This window comes from Rhinatrema bivittatum, chromosome 4, assembly GCF_901001135.1.
Source record: "Rhinatrema bivittatum chromosome 4, aRhiBiv1.1, whole genome shotgun sequence".
NCBI lineage: Eukaryota > Metazoa > Chordata > Amphibia > Gymnophiona > Rhinatrematidae > Rhinatrema > Rhinatrema bivittatum.
In genome coordinates, this window is record NC_042618.1 from 47,635,323 (window position 1) to 47,655,476 (window position 20,154).

The 20,154-nt window shown below is 46.1% G+C and overlaps 2 protein-coding genes across 2 annotated transcripts in view; one reads left to right on the forward strand and one right to left on the reverse strand.

Annotated features, from left to right (window-relative positions):
- GPR132 (G protein-coupled receptor 132) overlaps window positions 1-20,154 on the reverse strand; it is a 72,613-nt gene that overhangs the window by 6,238 nt on the left and 46,221 nt on the right. The window lies entirely within an intron of this gene.
- Window positions 7,360-8,173, forward strand: LOC115089336 (WAS/WASL-interacting protein family member 3-like). Its single transcript, XM_029597426.1, has 3 exons — window positions 7,360-7,373; window positions 7,499-7,590; window positions 7,712-8,173. The coding sequence occupies exons 1-3, from the start codon at window positions 7,360-7,362 to the stop codon at window positions 8,161-8,163; spliced, it is 558 nt and encodes a 185-aa protein (XP_029453286.1). The 3' UTR covers window positions 8,164-8,173.

The window sequence follows — 20,154 nt, forward strand, 5'->3', positions numbered from 1 at the left end:
GCTTGTGGCACCACGGCCCCAGTGAAAACTGGTTCAGCGTGAACCGGAAGCCCAAAGGAACAGAAGGCCAAAAGGAAAAGTATAAGAATACATCAGGCTTTAGTAATGCAGTACCTAGAAGTATTCCATTGTTAGACTTAAAACACATTGTTTAGAGTAGGAAAACTTACACAGTGCTTTCCTCTGACATGCAATCTTTTTTATATTTTATTACAAAACATGTCAAAAATATGTGGAAATACCTTTTTTTAGATTTCTGTATTAAGCATTTGTGAATTTCAGTAGATGATGTAATAAGACTACTGCAATAATATTCATACTGACTGGCAGGGCAATTTTCAAAAGCCACTTCCGCTTCTCTGAAAACTGCCTGCCCTGTATGCGGCTAAGTCTACATTGTGCTATTCTACAACGTGCGTATTTTAAGTTTAACCCATATTATCCTGGAGGCATTCTTGACTGGGTGGGGGGGAGAGAATGCACATAGTTTTGGCCGGAAAAAGCACGCTCAAGAAAAGAAAATGGAAATCTCTGCAGTTACTTTTCCTTTGGTAGTTTTCAAAGGGCAAGTATGCATGTATTTTTCGTTTGAAAATGAGGGCAACGCCCCAGGCTGCGTGTGTGTGCACGCGCGCGCACACAAAGCAACCTGTGGACAATAAATTAAAGTGCATGGTTTTGAAAATTGCTTTGTTGTTGACCAATTCATAACACCTGAAACTCGACCTGGTGAGAAATCCTGGAGTGAGCTGGTAAAATATATGTCTTCAATGACAAAGTGACTTCCCATTCACAGCATTTGTGGTCATTGCATCTAGAAAAACTATTTGAATCAGGAACCCTTTGAAAATAAAACTATATTTGTAATTTGTAGGGCAGTGCTTCCCAAATATTTATCCAGTATGTCACTAGAAAATTCACACAAAATAGCATTTACTGTGATGGTGTATTTGGTTTGCCTCCTAAATCAAGTTTGACTCCCATTACAGGTACAGCACTCCAGAGAATTGGGCTGCCAGCACTGGTGGTAGCTGGCTGCCTTTGATAAAGTCATTGTGCACACGGAATATTACCACTTCCTACAGCCCGATACAGTAAAGCACGACCGGGCCAGCGAGCCATTTTACACAAATTAGACGAACATTTTCGAAGCGTTATCCTGACGTACAATTCAATATCGGTAGTAGCGTGTCCTTAGCCCGCGTGAAAACAGGCGCGTACAAATCTGCACCAGCCGGATTAGCTATTACCCTTGATACAGTAACTCGTGTCCACAGAAGCGCGTCTTTAACACATTTTTTTTAACATGTAAATTTTGTGCCTGCCCTGACCCTGGCATTAGTGTGGTGCCGCGATCTGTGGCAGGCAGACGGATCGGATAGCATCATGGATTATGTGTACATTTTGGCTTTGGCGATCTTTTTGTTATTGATGAAAGCCAGAAGAAGAAATGCTAGGTGAGCGATTGCAGACAACACCCGAGGAGAAGAGAACCCAGCAGCAAGACCAGAGGAGGTGGAAAATTGTTGCCTATAAGGGAACATGTATTTATGTGTTTTTTATGTGTATGAATGTCATCAACCCCTTTGTTCAAACGGCAGCATTGGCTCTGCTTTGTGGCCTGTGCATGGACATCCAAAACATTTATGCTGCCTGTTCTTACAGATGCAGATGCTGCCATGATTTAATACTTATATAATATAATATTTATATTATATAATAAAATATTTACATTATTTTATGTTATGCTGATTATTGTGTTGTGTTTGTTGTATAGGCACAGCAGGACAGAGCCATCTGTGCACAGGCCGGCGCTATCTGTGGACAGGCCAGGGCTATCCGCAGACCGTGTCCGCAACGTATCTTTCGCCCAAGGACAACTCTCTTTGGCATGCTCGAGCGAGATGTAGTGCGAAGGTACAGGCTCAGCTCACGGGCAATCCTGTCCCTATATGAAGATCTGCACAGTGACCTTGACCCCGTGGCCAATCGCAATCATGCTGTGCCAGGGTTGACGAAACTTCTTGGTGCGTTACATTTTTTCGGTACCAGAAGTTTTCAGAACCCAGTGGGTATCGTTGTGGATATGACCCAGGCCTCCTTCTCACGGCATCTGGCACAGATCTTGAAGGCCATGATGAGGCGGATGAGGAAGTACATCATGTTTCCTAACGATCCAGTGCAACTGCAAGAGATCCGTAGTGGGTTCATGACTATTGCAGGGATGCCGAATGTGTTGGGTGCTATAGACTGCACCCATACTGCACTGATCCCAAAGTCAGAAGAGGAGAGTTCCTTCCAGAATTGCAAGCAATTCCATTTGATGAATGTGCGTAATTTTGAATTCTTAATATTGTTGCAAGGTTTCCTGAGAGCTGCCATGACACCTACATTCTTGCCCATTTCCCACAGGGGAGGTACGGTAAAGGCTGGCTGCTTGGTAGTTGACATTGGCTACGGGGCGGGTTTCTAGATAGCGGTGAGATGATGCCATGTGTCAAGGACTGTAGTGTTAGGGTGGTTAGGTATACAATACAGTATATGTATATTAATATGTGATGTGTTTATGCTTGCTGTTCTCACTGTGAAGTGCTTTTTGATGCATTCCTGATTATACCCCATATAGGTGATAGTGGCTATGGCTGTAAGCCCTGGTTGCTAACTGCTTCAGTCTCCACACACTGCAGCTGAAAAACACTACAATGAGCCTCATGCCAGTACAAGAAATGTGATCGAGCGGACCTTTGGAGTTCTGAAAGGCAGATTCAGATGCTTAGATCACTCTGGTGGAGCCCTGCAATATAGTGCTGAAAAGTGGCAAGCATTATTATAGCCTGCTGCATGCATTTGTTTGTGATTTGGCATGGATGCTGAGGTTGCAGAAAACTTGCCGCCAGATCTACCTCTGGAACCGGCTGCAGAGGTGGTCAACACAGCACGGGGGTATGATGTTCGCAGAAGGATCATCAAGGTTTATTTCTCGTGTAAGTTGTTATCAGTTATACCTATATCTTGTCATATATAATTTATATGTTATACCTATATATTATCATATACCGTATTTTCCGGGGTATAAGACGACTTTTTAACCCAAGAAAATCTTCTCAAAAGTCGGGGGTAGTCTTATACGCCGGGTATCGTCTTATAGGGCACACCTGCTCTCTGACCAGTTTCTCTCAATCACACACACATGCTCTCAATCAAATGCATTCTCTCACTTACACACAGGCTGGCTGTCTCTCTCTCTCTCACCCCCCCCCCCACCGAGCACAAATAGTAGCTGCAGCAGCTTCCTCCTCCAGCCCCCGCAGGCCAAGAAACCCATCGGCCGCGGGAGGCTCATGCTGCTGTCTCCTTTCCCGATTACCAGCTCCTTCGACTGCTCGGGGGCCGATGCTGCTGTCGCCGCTGCAATTTTTTCATTCGGCACGGCTTTCTCCTTCCCGCGCACCGCACTGCCGTTGCCGCCGGGCTATCAGCACGTTCAAGCCCAGCGGGAACGGCAGCGGTGCAAAAAAAAAAAAAAAACCTGTGGCATCCGCGGCTGCCCTTTTCTTCTTCCCGCCCCCCCCCCCCCTTTTGAACCGGAACAGGAAGTGATGCGTGGGAAGAAAGAGCCATGCCACGTGAAAAAATTGCAGCGGCGACAGCAGGAACGGCCCCGAGCAGTCGAAGGAGCTGGTAATCGGGAAAGGAGACAGCAGCATGAGCCTCCCGCGGCCGATGGGTTTCTTCTTTCTTGGCCTGCGGGGGCTGGAGGAGGAAGCTGCTGCAGCCTCTATTTGTGCTCGGGGGGGGGGGGGGTGAGAGAGAGAGAGAAGCAGCCAGCCTGTGTGTAAGTGAGAGAATGCATTTGATTGAGAGCATGTGTGTGATTGAGAGAAACTGGTCAGCGAGCTCATGTGTGAGAGACAATGAAAGTGACTGCTCAGAGAGATGACTGATGTGTATGTGAGTGTGAGAGAGAGAAAAAGCATGGAAGTGAGAAATCTGGGTATGTGAGAAAGCATGGGAGTAAGAAGCCTGATTATGTGAGAGAGAGCATGGGGTGGGAGGCCTGTGTGTGTGCGCGCGCATGCATGAGAGAGAGACTGGTTGATAAGGTGACGGTGTGTGTGAGAGAAAGAGACTGGTGTGTGTGAATGTGAGAGAAAGAATGTGATTCAGGGAATGAGAAGCCTGTGCACGTGGAGAGTGAGCATGGAAATGAGAGAGAGACTGGTGTGTGTGTGTGTGAGACAGAGAAAGTGATTATGAGAGTGAGAAGCCCGTATATGTACGGTAAGCAGAACACGGGAGTGGGAAGCCTGTGTGTGTGTATGGCATGAGAGAAACTGTTCAGGAAGGTGTCTGGTGTGTGTGTGTCAAAGACTGTTTGGGAAATGATTGGTGTGTGAGAGACAGAAACTGGTCATGGGGGCATGACTGGTATGGTGTGTGTGTGTGAGAGACATGGGCCCTAAGGAAGAGGAAGAGGAATAGGAGAGCTGCTGGAGGGGGTAAGGAAAGGTGGTTTTTTAAGTTTATTTTTCTTGATTGACTGCCATTTTAATTATTTAATATTATGTGATGTGTCTGCTTTTTTGAAATATTTTATTGGTGTTTGGAGAATGTTTAATAGTTTTTATGAGTTTTTAATTGTTGGATGTTATTCTGTTCATAGCTGTTTTGAAACATTTATTCTGCTTATTAGTATAGTTTTACAATTATTTATGTGTGGGGATCTATAGCTGCTTGCTAGTTCTGTTTTCCTAATAAGAGGTATATTGGTTTTTAGGGCCTGATATACGGTATTTGTAGTGTTGCCTTTTCATAGATAGGGTTGCTCCTGTTTGAGTGTAAAATTATTTTTTTTCTTAAAAATATGTATAAAAAAGGGGGGGGGTCGTCTTATACGCCCAGTCGTCTTATACGCCGGAAAATACGGTATATGTTATACCTATATATGTTATACCTATATATTATGTTATATATATATATGTTATATATATATATATGTATATATGTTATACCTATATATTATGTTATATCAGTTATACCTATATCTTGTCATATATAATTTAGTCTCTGCTAAACTATCTTTATTTTCTCTGATCCCAGTTCAATAGTCCTTGATAATTGTAACTGCTTTCTTCGACACGTTATTTCTGTTTTTGATGTATTTATTGCACCCCTGTTTATTTGTAAACCAGCATGATGTGATCATTTCATGAATGCTGGTATATAAAAACCTTAAATAAAAAAATAAATATTGATGCACTGATTTTATTCTTCTACATACCTCTGCAAAATCCTTGATATTATCCTTTTCATGCCTGTAGAGCATAAATTTAATCCTGTCTTGTATTTTCTTTCAGGAACTGTGATCAAAGGATGAAAAAAGTTCCCTGCATTGGAAAATCTAATTAGGCTTTATAAAACTATTAACATTTTTTTTTATTTATCTATCTGTTCTCTGTCTTTTCCATTGCAGTATTATTTTGGCTTCATAAAACTAATACTTTTTTTTTTTAATCTGTTCTCTGTCATTTCCTTCGGCATCTAGATTTTGGGGATAGGGACGCCTCGCAGGGCCTCTTCCTTCGGCATCTAGATTTTGGTGTCCCTGAGGTTCCTCGGGACCTTCAGGGACAGGGACACCTCTCGGGATGCTAGAAGGAGGGACGCCTCGCAAGGCTTCTTCCTTCTGTGTCTAAATTTCGGTGTCCCTAAGGCTCCGCAGGACCTTCGGGGACAGGGACACCAGAGGGACGCCAGAGGGAGGGACATACATGCATGAATGTGTAATGCCCTCTCCTGTGGCCACGCCCAGATGGCCATTTTGAATGCAGTTGGATAGCCATGCCGCAAGGGAGGTACCCAACTTCTCCGAGAGGAATGTCAGGCTGCTGGCCTACCTCATCGTACTCGATGAGCGTCATCTGTATTTTCGCCCTGGGTTCCCATGGGACCAGATTAGGCCGATGAGGCCCGGCGGGTGCTCAGGGCAACTTTCAACACTCAGGCTTTGTTCCCACAGGAGGTAAGTTCCGAGGCCTCTACAAGTGTAGGCCAAGGGAGCATCTATGTTGGTGTTGTTGGGAGGATAGTGGGTGCCGAGACAACCATGAATGTGGATGTCTTGGAAAGGCCATGGCAATAGGCGTTTGATACACCAAAATTGTTTACTGTTGTGAAGTGGGCAAAGGTCGTGCAAGTGGACAAAGTTCTCGTGGCCGCATCGAGACATCCATTTTGTAGTGTACATTTTTTGTCCAGTGCTTTGCACTCACAACAATATGGCTCCATGGCTCATGCAAGAATGAAGAACAAGAGCTGTGGCTTAGTGGGTGAAGAAATCTGCCTTGTGGGACCCTTCAGCCTTGTGCACCATTCCTCAAAACATGTTATTAAATTATGCATGCGAGACATTTGTATATAATCACAAGCTTATTATATATGTAAATGCACTGTTGTAGTGCCAACCAGAAAACCATGAAAAAAAGTAAAATTAGACATTTGGAACCCATATGGCTGTGCCATGCTGACAGCTGGGCTGTGCTGACAGCAGCGAAACGAGCAGATCGCAATTGCGCAATCCCAGAGAGGAAGAAGCACTTCGACCACAAAAAGCCATCGTTCCATCTTCAGTGCACGTACAGCACTTTAATGAAGGAGCGCATTCGCCATCATTTACTGAATGTGTTATTACAGCTGAGATATACAAGTATATTCCATGCTTAAAAGGGATTCCCTGATGAAGAAATCCTATTCGAAACATTGCAGTGTCGGGATCGTTACACTTATTGCATGAAGTTTCTCACGGAGTATCTTGGCGTCATAACAGTGAGTTTTAATTGGTATAACATTTTTTTGTATACCATTATTTACTCCTACAACAGTGGACTTGTACTGGACTGATAAGATAGCTTAATGGAATAATATATTAAGCATCTTTTTTTTGGGGGTTACCAATGATTATAAACTCATTCTAACATCCACATTGTTGGAGTTAGAGCTTCAGAATAAGTAGCCTTATAGGCATTCGATTTAGCCTAGTATTGGCACTTTATGAGGTTTCCCCAGTTTGATTACATACAATCCCTTTGAACTTGAGCTAGACTTTTTCATGATTTAGTGTTGATACTATAAGTGTCTGGCATTTTCTGGATCATTTTTTCGAGTGTAGGTCAATTTCTTGCATTGTTGAATGTTTTCTATTTGTTTTCTTCTGTCGCCAGGTTGAGGCATTGAAAAAGAAGGCCCGAAGACTGAGGAGGGAGGAGCGGGACTTCCTTCGGGCCCTGCACGCCTGAAGAACACCACAGGAAGGTATGTGTTGTTGGTTTAACATTAAAAATTTGAAATATTAGGCTTACGATGATGCAAGAGGTGTAAGAAGTGAGGTCTTGTTTAATAATGACAATAACAAATGGTGATTGCTGTGTCTCAATCCTACCATTCGGGATCTTTTCATGCGCATCAGTAACGCTTTCGTTTTTCTCTTTTCTGACACAAGTACTTCTGCTGAGGAGAAGGAGGAGGAGGAGGAGGAACCACCACCCTTACCAGCACCCTCGTTACCCTCACCCTCACCGCCACATCCACAAGGTGAGCACTAATAGTATTGGCCTATTAAAGTATGGGCAATTGTCATTTTACGCTGTCAGGCCCGTTTGTCCCATTTTCCGAATTTTGCACCCAGGTAATTACTTCTTTTTTCTCATTTCAGATGTGCAATCGGTGCCACCGCCAGCAGCAACGCCACTGACGATGCTGTTATCACCCACGCCACCACCCCCAACCCCCGTTCCTCCAGACTCACCAGCTATGGAAGCCGAGGAGGTTATCGTCATTGATGACGATGTCCAGGTCGCACCAGAGGCACCAGGAGCGGGTCACCGGTTCGAGGCTGGCGCAGCATCTTGGGAAGGGCCACGGGAGCAGCCCAGGCCACCTCCCATGGAGGCACACTTGGATGCTATGCTGGCTCTCCAGGAGCAGTTGACCCGCGGCCTGGATGTCATGGAGGGCCTGATGGTGCAGACAGTGGCCATCCTCCAGGACCTGCGGCATGGCCAGCAGGAAATTATTGAGCTGCTGCATTCCATGGCAGCAGCTCAGTCGCTTCTGGTTATGTCCTGGGCTCCTCTAGGATGGCCACCGTCTCCCCGTCGTCAATGACAATGCTCCTCCTCGGCCCCTACGGCATGGCCCCATCCCTTCCCCTATTGTATATATTTTATTTTGTTGTACATAGTTTAAAAATATATATATTTTTGATTTTTGAAATAGTCTGTACTGTATTTTTTTTTGCATTATATATATATATATATATATATCTTTTTATTTAAACAATACCATTTGTTTTAAAGAGTTGGTTGTTACAGAAGCTATAAGTGGTAGTGTTGGTTATGGAGGGTGGGGGATGTGCAAAGGATGAAGATATAAGGGGAGAGGCATGACAGGTTTGGAGAAGCGAGGGAGATGGAAATCATGCTTTATGGGTGATGAATTAACCTAAGTGCTCATAAATATGAAACAGAATTTGTTCCTTTAATAGATAAAACAAACTTTTATTGAACTAATTCTTATGGGTTGTTATGGGAACGACAAGCAGAGGCGACATCTCTGATGGCGCTGATCAGTTCATTCATCAACATCGAATGAGAAGCCAATGCACCATTGATGTTGGCTCGGATTTGCCTCAGCTCCTGGAGCATCAAGTCATGTTGGTCCTGTCGCGATGTTATTCCGAACATAAAGTGCTCGCTTAGCCCGTCAATACCGAATGACACCTGTTCCAGGTCTCGTGACACTGTTGCCTGTTCCTGTTCTGGTGTCGCAGCAGCCTCTAGCGGAGATGGTGCTGATGCTTCAGATGTCTCTAGGGGTAATGATGTCTCAGATGACTCACGTCCCTGGCTTGCAGAAGAGACTTTGAACAGGTTAAGTGTGAAAAGTTCCTGGGTCTCGCCATCCAGAACGTGTTGGCTGGGGGAGCCAGCGCTGGATATAGGGAAAACAAATTCTGGCGTGGGAATGGATTGGTTATTTCTTCAATAACATCAGCCTCATTGACTCCATCTGTGGAGAAAGATGGAGAAAGATAGGCTGAAGTTCTAGTTGTCAACATTTTGCTTCCCAAGAGCCCAAAAGAAAACATGCAATGCAAACAAGATATCTCCTAATGCATACCTTCACTTGCTCCGCTGTCAGTGCCGTACAGTGCGGGCACACCAACCATGACTGTGGCCGCACAGTACTGAGAAAAAGCTCCTCCAGTGGCGTCAAGACTATATGACATGGTGGCCCTCCACCTATCCTCTTTGCTGCTGCCTCAATTTTGCCAGCCTTTTCTTTGACCTCTTTTTGAGTATCACGCCACCGGTGCTGTAGCTGTTTTACCTCCCTGGGAGTAACAGACAGGGAGCTGACATCCAGCGCGATCCTCTCCCAAATCCATTTCTTCATGGAGCAAGAAACCTTTGATTGCAAGAGAACTTTGTAGTTCTCTCAGACAGCACGGCACAGTCGCTCCTTTTCTGCATCCTTAAAGCGAGCATCATGTGTTTGCTTCTTGGACGGTTGGCTACAACTTGTACCTGCCTGCTGTTGCAGATCTCCGGACTCTGTCTCTACCTGTGAAATGGTACGTTTCGCTGCCATGATAATGTCTGAATGGAAAAAAAACCCAGAAGAAATGGGATAAATGAACAGAGAAACAGGAGGAACACATGGACAGCATCATGAAAAGAGCAAAAAACAGAATAAATGAACAGAGAACAGTACCAGCCACATGGCTATTAGGAACAGACACTGGCACATGCACTTATTGGCCACAACAAAGAAGAGGAGCACATGGACAGCATCAAGAAAAGAGCAAAAAACAGCCTGGAGCACCCAAAAAAGTAGCTAATGGGGCCTCCGAGCATGGATGTTCCCGCCTCTTAACGAACGTCCATGGCTCTGGGCATCCGTCTGGGGCCTGCGGCGGAGGGCTGCAGCCTGGAGCATCCAGAAAAGAAGCTAGTGGGGCCTCTGAGCATGGACGTTCCCGCCTCTTAATGAACGTCCATGGCTCTGGGCATCCGTCTGAGGCCTCGGCGGAGGGCCGCAGCCTGGAGCATCCAGAAAAGAAGCTAGTGGGGCCTCTGAGCATGGACGTTCCCACCTCTTAACGAACGTCCATGGCTCTGGGCATCCGTCTGGGGCCTGTGGCGGAGGGCCGCAGTCTGGAGCACCCAGAAAAGAAGCTAGTGGGGCCTCTGAGCATGGACGTTCCCATCTCTTAACGAACGTCCATGGCTCTGGGCATCCGTCTGGGGCCTGCGGTGGAGGGCCGCAGTCTGGAGCACCCAGAAAAGAAGCTAGTGGGGCCTTTGCGCATGGATGTTCCCGCCTCTTAATGAATGTCCATGGCTCCGGGCGTCCGTCTGGGCCCTCCTGGAAAGAAGCGTCCATGACTGTGTCTCTTACCTGTTCAGAGTAAAGGGATGCAGATGTTTTAGATATTGATCTTCCGATTGATATCAAAAGCACCATTTCAAACCGGTCTGTATGATCCTGACCCGACCCAAATACAACAGGGGCAGTCTTATTCCGAGCAGCGATTTATATACACATCCAAGGCAGGATTATGACGCGGCAATGATGTCATGGTGTGAGAGCAATGATATTTGGCAAGATCTATGAAAACATAACATTTGGAATTGAAAACTCCTGTTCGCTAGAAATATGACATGTATTGAAGTTCGACGCATTATCCAGCGCATCCGGGATACTATATAGACGTCTTATACAGTAAAATCAGTAGCGTTATGGATGCTGTTTTTCCGAGCTCCGCGCGCACTTTTGGCGCCGCTTTGATTAGCGTCTTATTAGAATAGAGAATCGCACATATAAAAAAATGAGTTGTGTGTGCATTAAAGGAGCGGGCGTGGGAGACATACACACATTTTTTACTGCGTCGGTACTGTTTCGGCCTGAGTGCAAGCAACCTGTCCTTCCTGTTACTCTATTGTAGTCCTCTATGCTCCTGTTTGCTTCTCAGCTTTAAAGGTGATTTCTTATCATCACTGCATCAAAACAAACAAGTTCTGGTTTAGTTTCTCTTCCATTTTGTGCCTTTGTCCAACGCTTTCTTCCTGTGTCTGACATTCATTTATGGCACCTCTTGCCTTATGCAAATATGTTTTGTACCAGTTTATAGAATGAAAGTGCAAGTGGCAGATTTGTAATGAGAAAAGCAATTACCATGAGGAGCATATTTCATGTTTCAGACACTGAGATCTACATGATAGTTTTCACTTTCTGACATACTGTGTTGCCATCCAATCTCACAAAAATTTAAACCAACATTTATTAGTGAAACTGCTAGTTCAGTGGGGACTAGGACAACACTGTACAGGTTTTAAGACTGCAAACCAGGTTTTAAGACTGCAAACCAGCATACCAGCCAACCTTTACTAAATTATTAAAAAACTTTGCCTTTTGAAATCGCTGTAAAATCTTCCTGTATCGAAAATATGTTTCACTAAGGTAAATTTTAAAAGAAATGTATTGGATCCTTATTTCACTTAAGAATATAGAATTCTGTATTTAAAAGGCCAGAATTCTAGAATATGTAATCAAAGCAAAATGCTGCTGTTCTGTGTGAGTAATCTAAGTTTCCGATACAGGGTCTTATTCAATAAAGATTTTTTTTCCCCATATGTAAAGACTTGGGAACATGTCATTTCTGAATATGGATTTGAAAGAAAAGCCAGGTTGGTAGGGGAAGGGGGTGGGATGTGGAGAGGCTGCGGTGATCAGAAGAGAATGTTGGACAGATATCCCTTCCCTCTGGCGGCATCCGGTCTGCCTTTCCCACTTTCCTTTGCGCCCCTGGAGCGAGGCAGGAAACAGAACTTTCCCTGTTTTCCAATCACACGTTTTGGAGGCAATTTTCAAAGGAGTTACGTGCCTAAAAGTAGCAATTTTCAAAAGCTCACTGAAACGCAGGAAGCCTTTTGGCAATTGAGTCCTATGGAGTGGATTTTCAAAGGAGTTATGCGGGTAAAAGCAGCATTTTTCAAATTTTACACACGCAAATTCTTTTGAAAATCACCTCCAATGTGTATGACCTTCTGATCCTCGTGATCACATGGGGGACACTGTTAGAGATTGCAGATTTCTTAGAAAAACGCAATTCTAAGATAACCTCAAGAATGATCCCAGCCTGACAGCCTTACAAATCTGACGGGTATCCCCCATTTCCAAGAAGTGAAATGTAAGCCTGAACCTTTCACCTCTTCGGTGCTGCCTGTCTCATCTGTAGAGTTTCTGCAGCGGATCATGGCTTGGAGTGTGTTGGCTCGATCTTGAACCCGTACGACTGAAGAAGAAAATGACTCATGTCTGTAACAATAGGTAAAAAACTTCAGGGGAAAATCAGGAGATATTTCCGTGGGGGGTTTCTGGTGACATCATACACCGCAAGAACAAAATGGGGAAGAAAAGTGGTTTGCAGAAAAATGTCATCAAAAACCATATAGAGAAATAATTTTTCATGTTTCATTTAAGAAAGTCTTGAGCACAGCTCATTTGAACACAGTATGACTTTATATATTCAGCCAAAAAGCCTGACTATGAATTCGTATCACTAGAACATTACTTTTTTTTTTCAGGGCAGTCAACTACAGCACCGTTAACTGACCTGTACCTTCTCATGTATTCTTTTTTCAAATTTCCTTTCATGTGACGTTTCGTTTGCTTTCACGGGGCTAGCTGAATTTCCGCAGCTTTGCACGTTTCCTCTTTAGTAGTCTCAGTATAAGAAGGAATTGCTGACAGCCTTTCCAAAGCTGGGCTCCAAGGCAAGTTACAGTTCGGGCAAGCCCTTCAGGTCCCTGTCTTAAAGGTTGTTGGAGTAAGGGGTGTTTGGCAGAGCGGCACGGTTTAACCCGCCGTTGTGCGGGCATTTTTTTTTTTTGTGCGCAAACTTTACCGCTGATGCAGCAAGGAGTTTTTTGCGCGCAAAAGATGCACCTACAGGTTAGAGCCCTCTCGTGAAAAATCCCATGTTAATTAATTAATGCTGGCATTAGCAATTACCACTGCTGAGAGGGGCTCTGGCTTACCTTGTGTTTTCTTAGCGCTGGAAGCTTAACTCCTAGTCAGCTGTGAAGTAAAGTTTCTGACGTTAGTGTCAGTGTGGGGCTAATTGGGAGTTGTGGTGCTGGAGACCCGTGCTCCGATTTCTGCGCACAAATCTTCCCTTCTTCTCTCTCGCTCTCTATTAAAAAGTTTAAAAGTCCCCCCCCACCTCCATGAGGCTACTCTGTCTTTCTCTCCCTCCCTCCAAATAGTTTCAGCCTCTCCTCCTAACCTCAAAACATTACCCGCCACAGCTTCCTCCCGAGAAGGGCTGTGATATCGGGGATCCCCCATCAAAAAAAAAGAAAAAAGGACAAGGCCTTTTTTGGACAGGAGGGAGGGGGAATCTTCCTTTTTGGGAGGAAGCTGTGTGAAATGTTCAGTAGGAGGGAAGGAGAGAGCAGCCCTTCAGGGGTGGAGGCCTGGAACGTCCTTCCGGAGGAAGTGGTGAAGACCAAAACTGTGAAGGATTTCAAAGGAGCGTGGGTTAAACACTGTGGATCCGTAAAGTCTTGAGGATGTGAATGAAGTGAAGAGGCATGGGGGCGGCTTGCGGGAATGACAGCTACTACCTGGAGATTAATATCCTAATTAAATAAACATACACAAGGTTAATGCGACTCCAACATTGCTCTATGCTTCAACGGCAAGAGGAAATGGGAAAAAAAAAAGGATGTGCATCCACAAAAAAGCAGGGAAGTAGCTTGCTTGATAAGGCGGTTACTACCCCAAACCAAATTATCCTGATACTTCATTTTCAATGATATCCAGCATAGGCCTGGATTTATCAAAATGCGGTAAGTACCGCATGCGATTGCAAAAGGGGCGTGGTTTATGCAAAAATTCAGTTTATTGCAATTTGCGCTAATTACCAGTGGGGTAGATTTTCAAAAAGCGCGATTTGGCGTACTTTTGTTGGCGCATCAGGCGCCAACAAAAGTACGCTGGATTTTAGTAGATACGCGCGTAGCCGCTAAAATCCTGGATCGGCGCACGCAAGGCTACCGATTCCGTATAGACGGTGCGCGCCGAGCCGCGCAGCCTACCTCCGTTCCCTCTGAGGCCGCTCCGAAATCGGAACGGCCTCGAAGGGAACTTTCTTTTGCCCTCCCCTCACCTTCCCCTCCCTTCCCCTACCTAACCCACCCCCCCCGGCCCTGTCTAAACCCCCCCTTACCTTTGTCGGGGGATTTACGCCTCCCGGAGGGAGACGTAAATCCCCGCGCGCCAGCGGGCCGCTAGCGTGCCGGGACGCGACCTGGGGGCGGGTCCGGAGGGCGTGGCCATGCCCCCGGACCGCCCCGGGCCGTAACCACGCCCCCGGACCCGCCCCTGAAATGCTCCGTTCCGCCCCGAAAACGCCGCGCGAATCGGGCCTGCCCCCGACACGCCCCCCTCGGAAAACTCCGGGACTTACGCGAGTCCCGGGGCTCTGCGCGCGCCGGTAGGCCTATGTAAAATAGGCGCACCGGCGCGCAGGGCCCTGCTCGCGTAAATCCGGGCGGATTTACGCAAGCTGGGCTCTTAAAATCCGCCCCTATGTGAAGAGCTAAGTTAGTGCACATTGCGATAACATTATCAGAATTTGTGATAGGTGTTGGACCTGTTGTATTTCCTGCATATGATCACTGGGTGGACCATTTTGAGGTAGAGAGAGAGAGAGAGAGAGCAAGCCTGGCCATAATGTCATCCCCATAGGTAGGTATTTGTATCCCTATGGTAGGCCCACCTAGTAACTCGAGGTGGGGTTTAGGTATGAGTGTAGGGGGTTAGGGGTCACTTTGACATTCTACGTGACACGTACGAACAGAACAGTGGTCTCTCACTCCAAGATGAGATTTGGGCAATGTTCTCTCCACCTAGCTTGATGGACTCTCTACCTGGGTAACATCAAGCTAGGTTGCGAGAACACTGCACAAATCTCATCTTGGAGTGAGTTTCCTCACTCCGAAGGCCATCAAATCTTCACAAGAGACCAATGTTCTGTTCGTTCGTGTCATGTAGAATGTCAAAGTGACCCCTAACCCCCTACACTCATACCTAAACCCCACCTCGAGTTACTAGGTGGGCCTCCCATAGGGATACAAATACTTACCTATGGGGATGACATTATGGCCAGGTGCACTCGCACTCTCTCTCTCTCCCTCTCCCTCCCTCCCTCCCCTCCCCCCCCCCCTTCACCTCAAATAGGCCTTACAGGAGACACCACAAACAGCAATGAAACCTTACCACACAGTCACAGCAGCTATTGCACAGCTTGGACAACAACCAACAAGGGCTGGGTAAACATGCATGGGAGTAGCTTGCTATGACAGCAGTTACTACCCCTAAACAATTAGCTAGATACTTCACTTAGATGCAGCTCCAGTACTGCTAACTACATCAATGGCAGGGGTGGAAGGGAAATAGAACAAAAAGTCACTTACAAGAGAAACAGATAAGTATGGGGAAAAAAAAGTGAAAGCTTGCTGGGCATACTGGATAGACCATTTGGTCTTCTTCTGCTGACGTTTCTATGAATCTTGTGCCTGCAGTCTCTGGGCTCTGCTTTTCCCTTTCCTGCCTCATGATTTATACACACAAAACGATAATTTGGGCTTGTTTCATGCGCATAAATCATGAGTCTGAGAGACTTGTTTTTTTTCAGCACAAGTTAAAATGAGCGCTCGGCCTATGCAAAAGGATGAATGCACGATTTAACTTTGTGCACGCATTTTTGTGTTAGCTCACTTTTTTTTTTAACTCCTCTTGCATTAGCATACCATTTGCTTATTTTTAGTAGCGCATGCGTTAAGAAACCGTGTGTTGAATCCGGTGAAGTAGCACAGTAACATTAGAAAAAGACAAAAGACCTGTATGGGCCAGCGACCCAATTACAAAGCCCCCTCCCAGTATGTATACATTGGCCCCGCCAGGCTGAGCTGCCCCAGTCCCACCAAACCCTGACAAAAAACTCTAATTATTAGGGAGGGGGCGGGATTATGGATCGCCCCCACCCTCTCCGTTCCCGGTTTTTTAAATAAAAGCTTCTCTGCTGCCCCTCCCCACCCGCACTTGCAGTACCATTTCCCTCCAACCCCCTCCCCTGCTCCCAGCGCTGCTCTGATATGACAATAAACAAAGATGGACGACAAGGTCAGCGCCTGAGGATACGACACAACCAAACAGTGCTGGGAGCAGGCAAGAGGTTACCTGGCTGCCGACAGGGTTTCTTGTGGACTCGGGGGGGGGGGGGCGTGCGTACGTGCATGCACGTGTAACACGGCATTGCGAGTGCGGGTGGGGGAAGGTTGATGGGAGGGGTGACAGGGAAATTTTTATTAAAAGATAACATGAGAAAGGACGGGGGAGGGGCCATCGGCGATCCCACTCTCCTCACCAAAATTTGAGTCTTTCTTCAGGATTTGTGTGTGTGTGTGTGTGTGTGTGGGGGGGGGGGGGGGGGTAACTCGGCCTGGTGGGGCCAAAGTGTACATATTGGGAAAGGGGATGCAACTGGGCCACTGGCCTACAAAGGCCTTTTGGTTTTTTTTTACATTTAAACTTACGGCGCTGAAATGGAAGAGCATATTATGTGACGGAAATGTTGGAAGACTTTTATTAATGAACGATTTTGTTCTATGTACACCTACATGATGTGTGTTTCTTTTGCTAGTGATAATAAACAAAATTTGGAAGATGTTACTGGGCTCCTTATCTTTGAAGATATATCTAGTTAATAACATAGGGAAGCAGGACTTGCGGCTCGCCTCAGCTTTCCCCCCATCCATACAGGACACAGTACACATTTCCTATGGCATAAGACAAGGCCGCAGTTTATTGAACACAGAACCCGAGCCCACCAACTTAACATACCTCAATATAAACACCCCCCACCCCCCCTTCCCCCATTGTCCAACGTCCCTTACCACCTCGTCCCAATGGTAAGGATAATCCAGCTCCCCCTTTAACTCTTACCCCGCCATGTCCCAGCGAGGGTAAGAGCGCGGCCTGAACATTAGCCCTCCCCAGCTCATTGGCCATCTCATGTAGCAGCCACAAAATTACATGAGATTCTCCCCCCCCCCCCCCCCCCCCCCCCCTTGATTGCCATTTTAAATACATGACTAACACATCACAACTTGGGCTCGGGTTACCGCCACCGCTGCGACACTAACATCAACAAAAACAACACCTCCGCCCTTACACCATCTTGAGGGAGGGAGGGAAAGCTGCTTCAGCCCTGCTCTCGCTGAATGCGCCGACCGACAGCCGGATTTCGCGCTCAACTCAGAGGTAACCAAATCGCGAGGCAACAATTCAAAATGTTGCCATCCCCATCGGTTAGCTCTCCCCCTCCCCTCCTCCCGCTCCCCGCGCTTTTCCCTTGTCGTCCACGGCGGCGCGAGACAGGCCCGCGCCGCCTTCACGTAGAAAGTTATCTGTCCACACCAAGCCCCATAACTTAACAGCCTAATCGGTATTATTCCAATATAAGCCAGTTAGGTTTGCAAGTTATTTAGCTCCATGCAGCTGGTTAACTTTAGACAAGTATGTTCAGCGGGACAAGATATCCGGACAAAATGGCCACTCTCCGGCTCACTTTGCTTTGAAAGTTCTCGGGTAGTTGGGCGAGCACTCGCGCGCGCGCACACACGTAACGGCGCACAAACCTAAGCCTGCTCTTCGGAAAGTGCAACTGGTGCGATGTAATTTACACGCCCGCCTTTCAAAAACAGAAAAGTATTCGTGTAACTCCGCCCCCCTGCCTCTGGAACGCCTCTTTGCAGTTCTCAGAAAAGCAGATGTGAAACAGGGCTGCAAGTGCATTTTGCCACTCCCTGACCCTGGGGCTATTTTAGTACAGAAATGGTTTTGAGAATCAACCCCCTCCCCCATCAAAGCACTTTTAGAAACTGAAAAAGATAAAAAAAAAGGCGCATTCTTTACCAAACTGATTTTTTTTTTTTCAGTTTGTAGTCTGAGCGCGAGACCCGGAGACCCGGTGCTGAAAACAATTTCAGTGACTTCCACATTCTCACAGATCATTTCTAGACAGGTTCTTATTCTTAGTCCTCAGAAGGGTCGACAGGAAGTGTGACTGTATCAGAAGAGGAAGATTTCCCAAGCTTGCTCACTTCCTCCTGACTGAAGCTGTGAACCACGCCTTGCCTGGCAGTGCTTAAGCTGCTCACAATAACAGGATACCAGAATGTAATTTTGGTGCCTTGTTTATGATGTGTGAAGAAGCCAGAGAGAGAAACGAGTGTGGGATGCTGGCAGGGGTAAAGAAGAGATTGAACAGCAAATTATGAAAAGAGTCTAAATAACATCCCCTGTTCCTGAAAATTGTGAGTGGTCCCCGTCCCTCCCCCCCCCCCCCCCCCCCCCCCCCCCCCCCGGGATCCCTACAAATGTCTGGCCTTGCAGAAGGGTGATGCAAGTAAAGGAGAAAGGAGCATTTATTTATTTCTCGTTTTGATCTGATTTCACCTACATATGAAAAAAAGAAAAATCCTGAGTAGGTTGCAAAAAACCCCCAAAAACAAAACACTAAATGCAATACAATTAAAACTTCATCCTTACAAACAATCTAGTACGATGAGTATCAATATACTCAATAGTATAAAACAAGAGCTAAGACATAAAGAACATAAGTGGCGTAAAGACCCCTCCCCGAACTCGCTGACTGCCTACAAAACATCTATGCACAGCTACAGGACTACTATACTACGTACAAAAAGAGACTTCCACGCCCGCAAAATACACAACTTTCACTACAACGTGAAGGCCCTGTTCTCGTATGTTTCAGATCTTACAAAATGCACCCCCCCCTCCATCCCCGATAACCAAGCCCAAACTAAGTCCAATGAACTTGCAATCTTCCAGAATAAAATCTCCAACCTCTTAGCCCTTCTCACCTTCACTAATACCTCCCCCATACCCCCTTACACTGCCAACCTCGACCAGAGAGCCAATTTTGATTCCTTCAAACTCACTTCATCCCTTGAAATCAAATCTATCCTCAAGAAGATGAAACCCTCATCCCATCCCTCTGACCCCATCCCGACAAATTTACTGCTCACCATTCCTAACACCATTTCCAAACCACTGGCCAAAGTTATAAACTGCTCCCTGTCTCAAGGAATAGTCCCCGACCCTCTGAAACTTGCCACCCTCAAACCCCTACTGAAGAAGCCAAACCTTGATCCAGGAGACCCCTCTAACTTCCGCCCCATCTCCAATCTGCCATTTTTCGCCAAACTCATGGAGAGACTAGTCAACTCCCAACTCTCCGACTATCTAGACAAACATAACATTCTCTACCCTGCGCAGTTTGACTTCCGTAAATTCCTAAACACAGAATCCCTTCTAATCTCTCTCTCAGATACCCTTCTCATAGGATTAGACAAAGGACAACCTTACCTATTGGCACTTCTGGATATCTCATCTGCATTTGATACTGTGAATCACTCCACCCTCCTAAACTGCCTCTCAGACATAAGTATCTCAGGAACAGTCCTCAGATGTTTTGAGTCCTTCCCCAGCAATAGATACTATAGGGTCAGAATAAGCAATAAAGAATCCCCCTCCATCAGTTCTCCCCTTGGAGTACCCCAAGCTCCTCCTTCTCCCCTACCCTCTTTAATATCTATCTCTTATCCCTCTGCCAGTTCCTCGCTAAACTAAACCTAACTCATTTTATTTACGCCGATGATGTACAGATCCTGGTTCCTATAACAGATTCCCTCCCAAAAACCCTCAAGTTCTGGGACAGCTGCCTTCACTCCATCAACCTCCTCCTCTCCAGTCTCAATCTCATTCTCAACACGGCCAAGACTGAACTACTCCTCATTTCCTCGGACCACAATAACCTTTCCCTCCCTGACCCCGCTCCCGCCACAGCTAGTCAAGCAAGAGACCTATGCGTAGTACTGGATAACCGACTAAACTTAAAAAAATTTGTTAACAACATGACAAAGGACTGCTTCTTCAAATTACAAATTCTGAAAAAACTTAGACCACTCCTCCACTTCTATGACTTCCGGACAGTCCTCC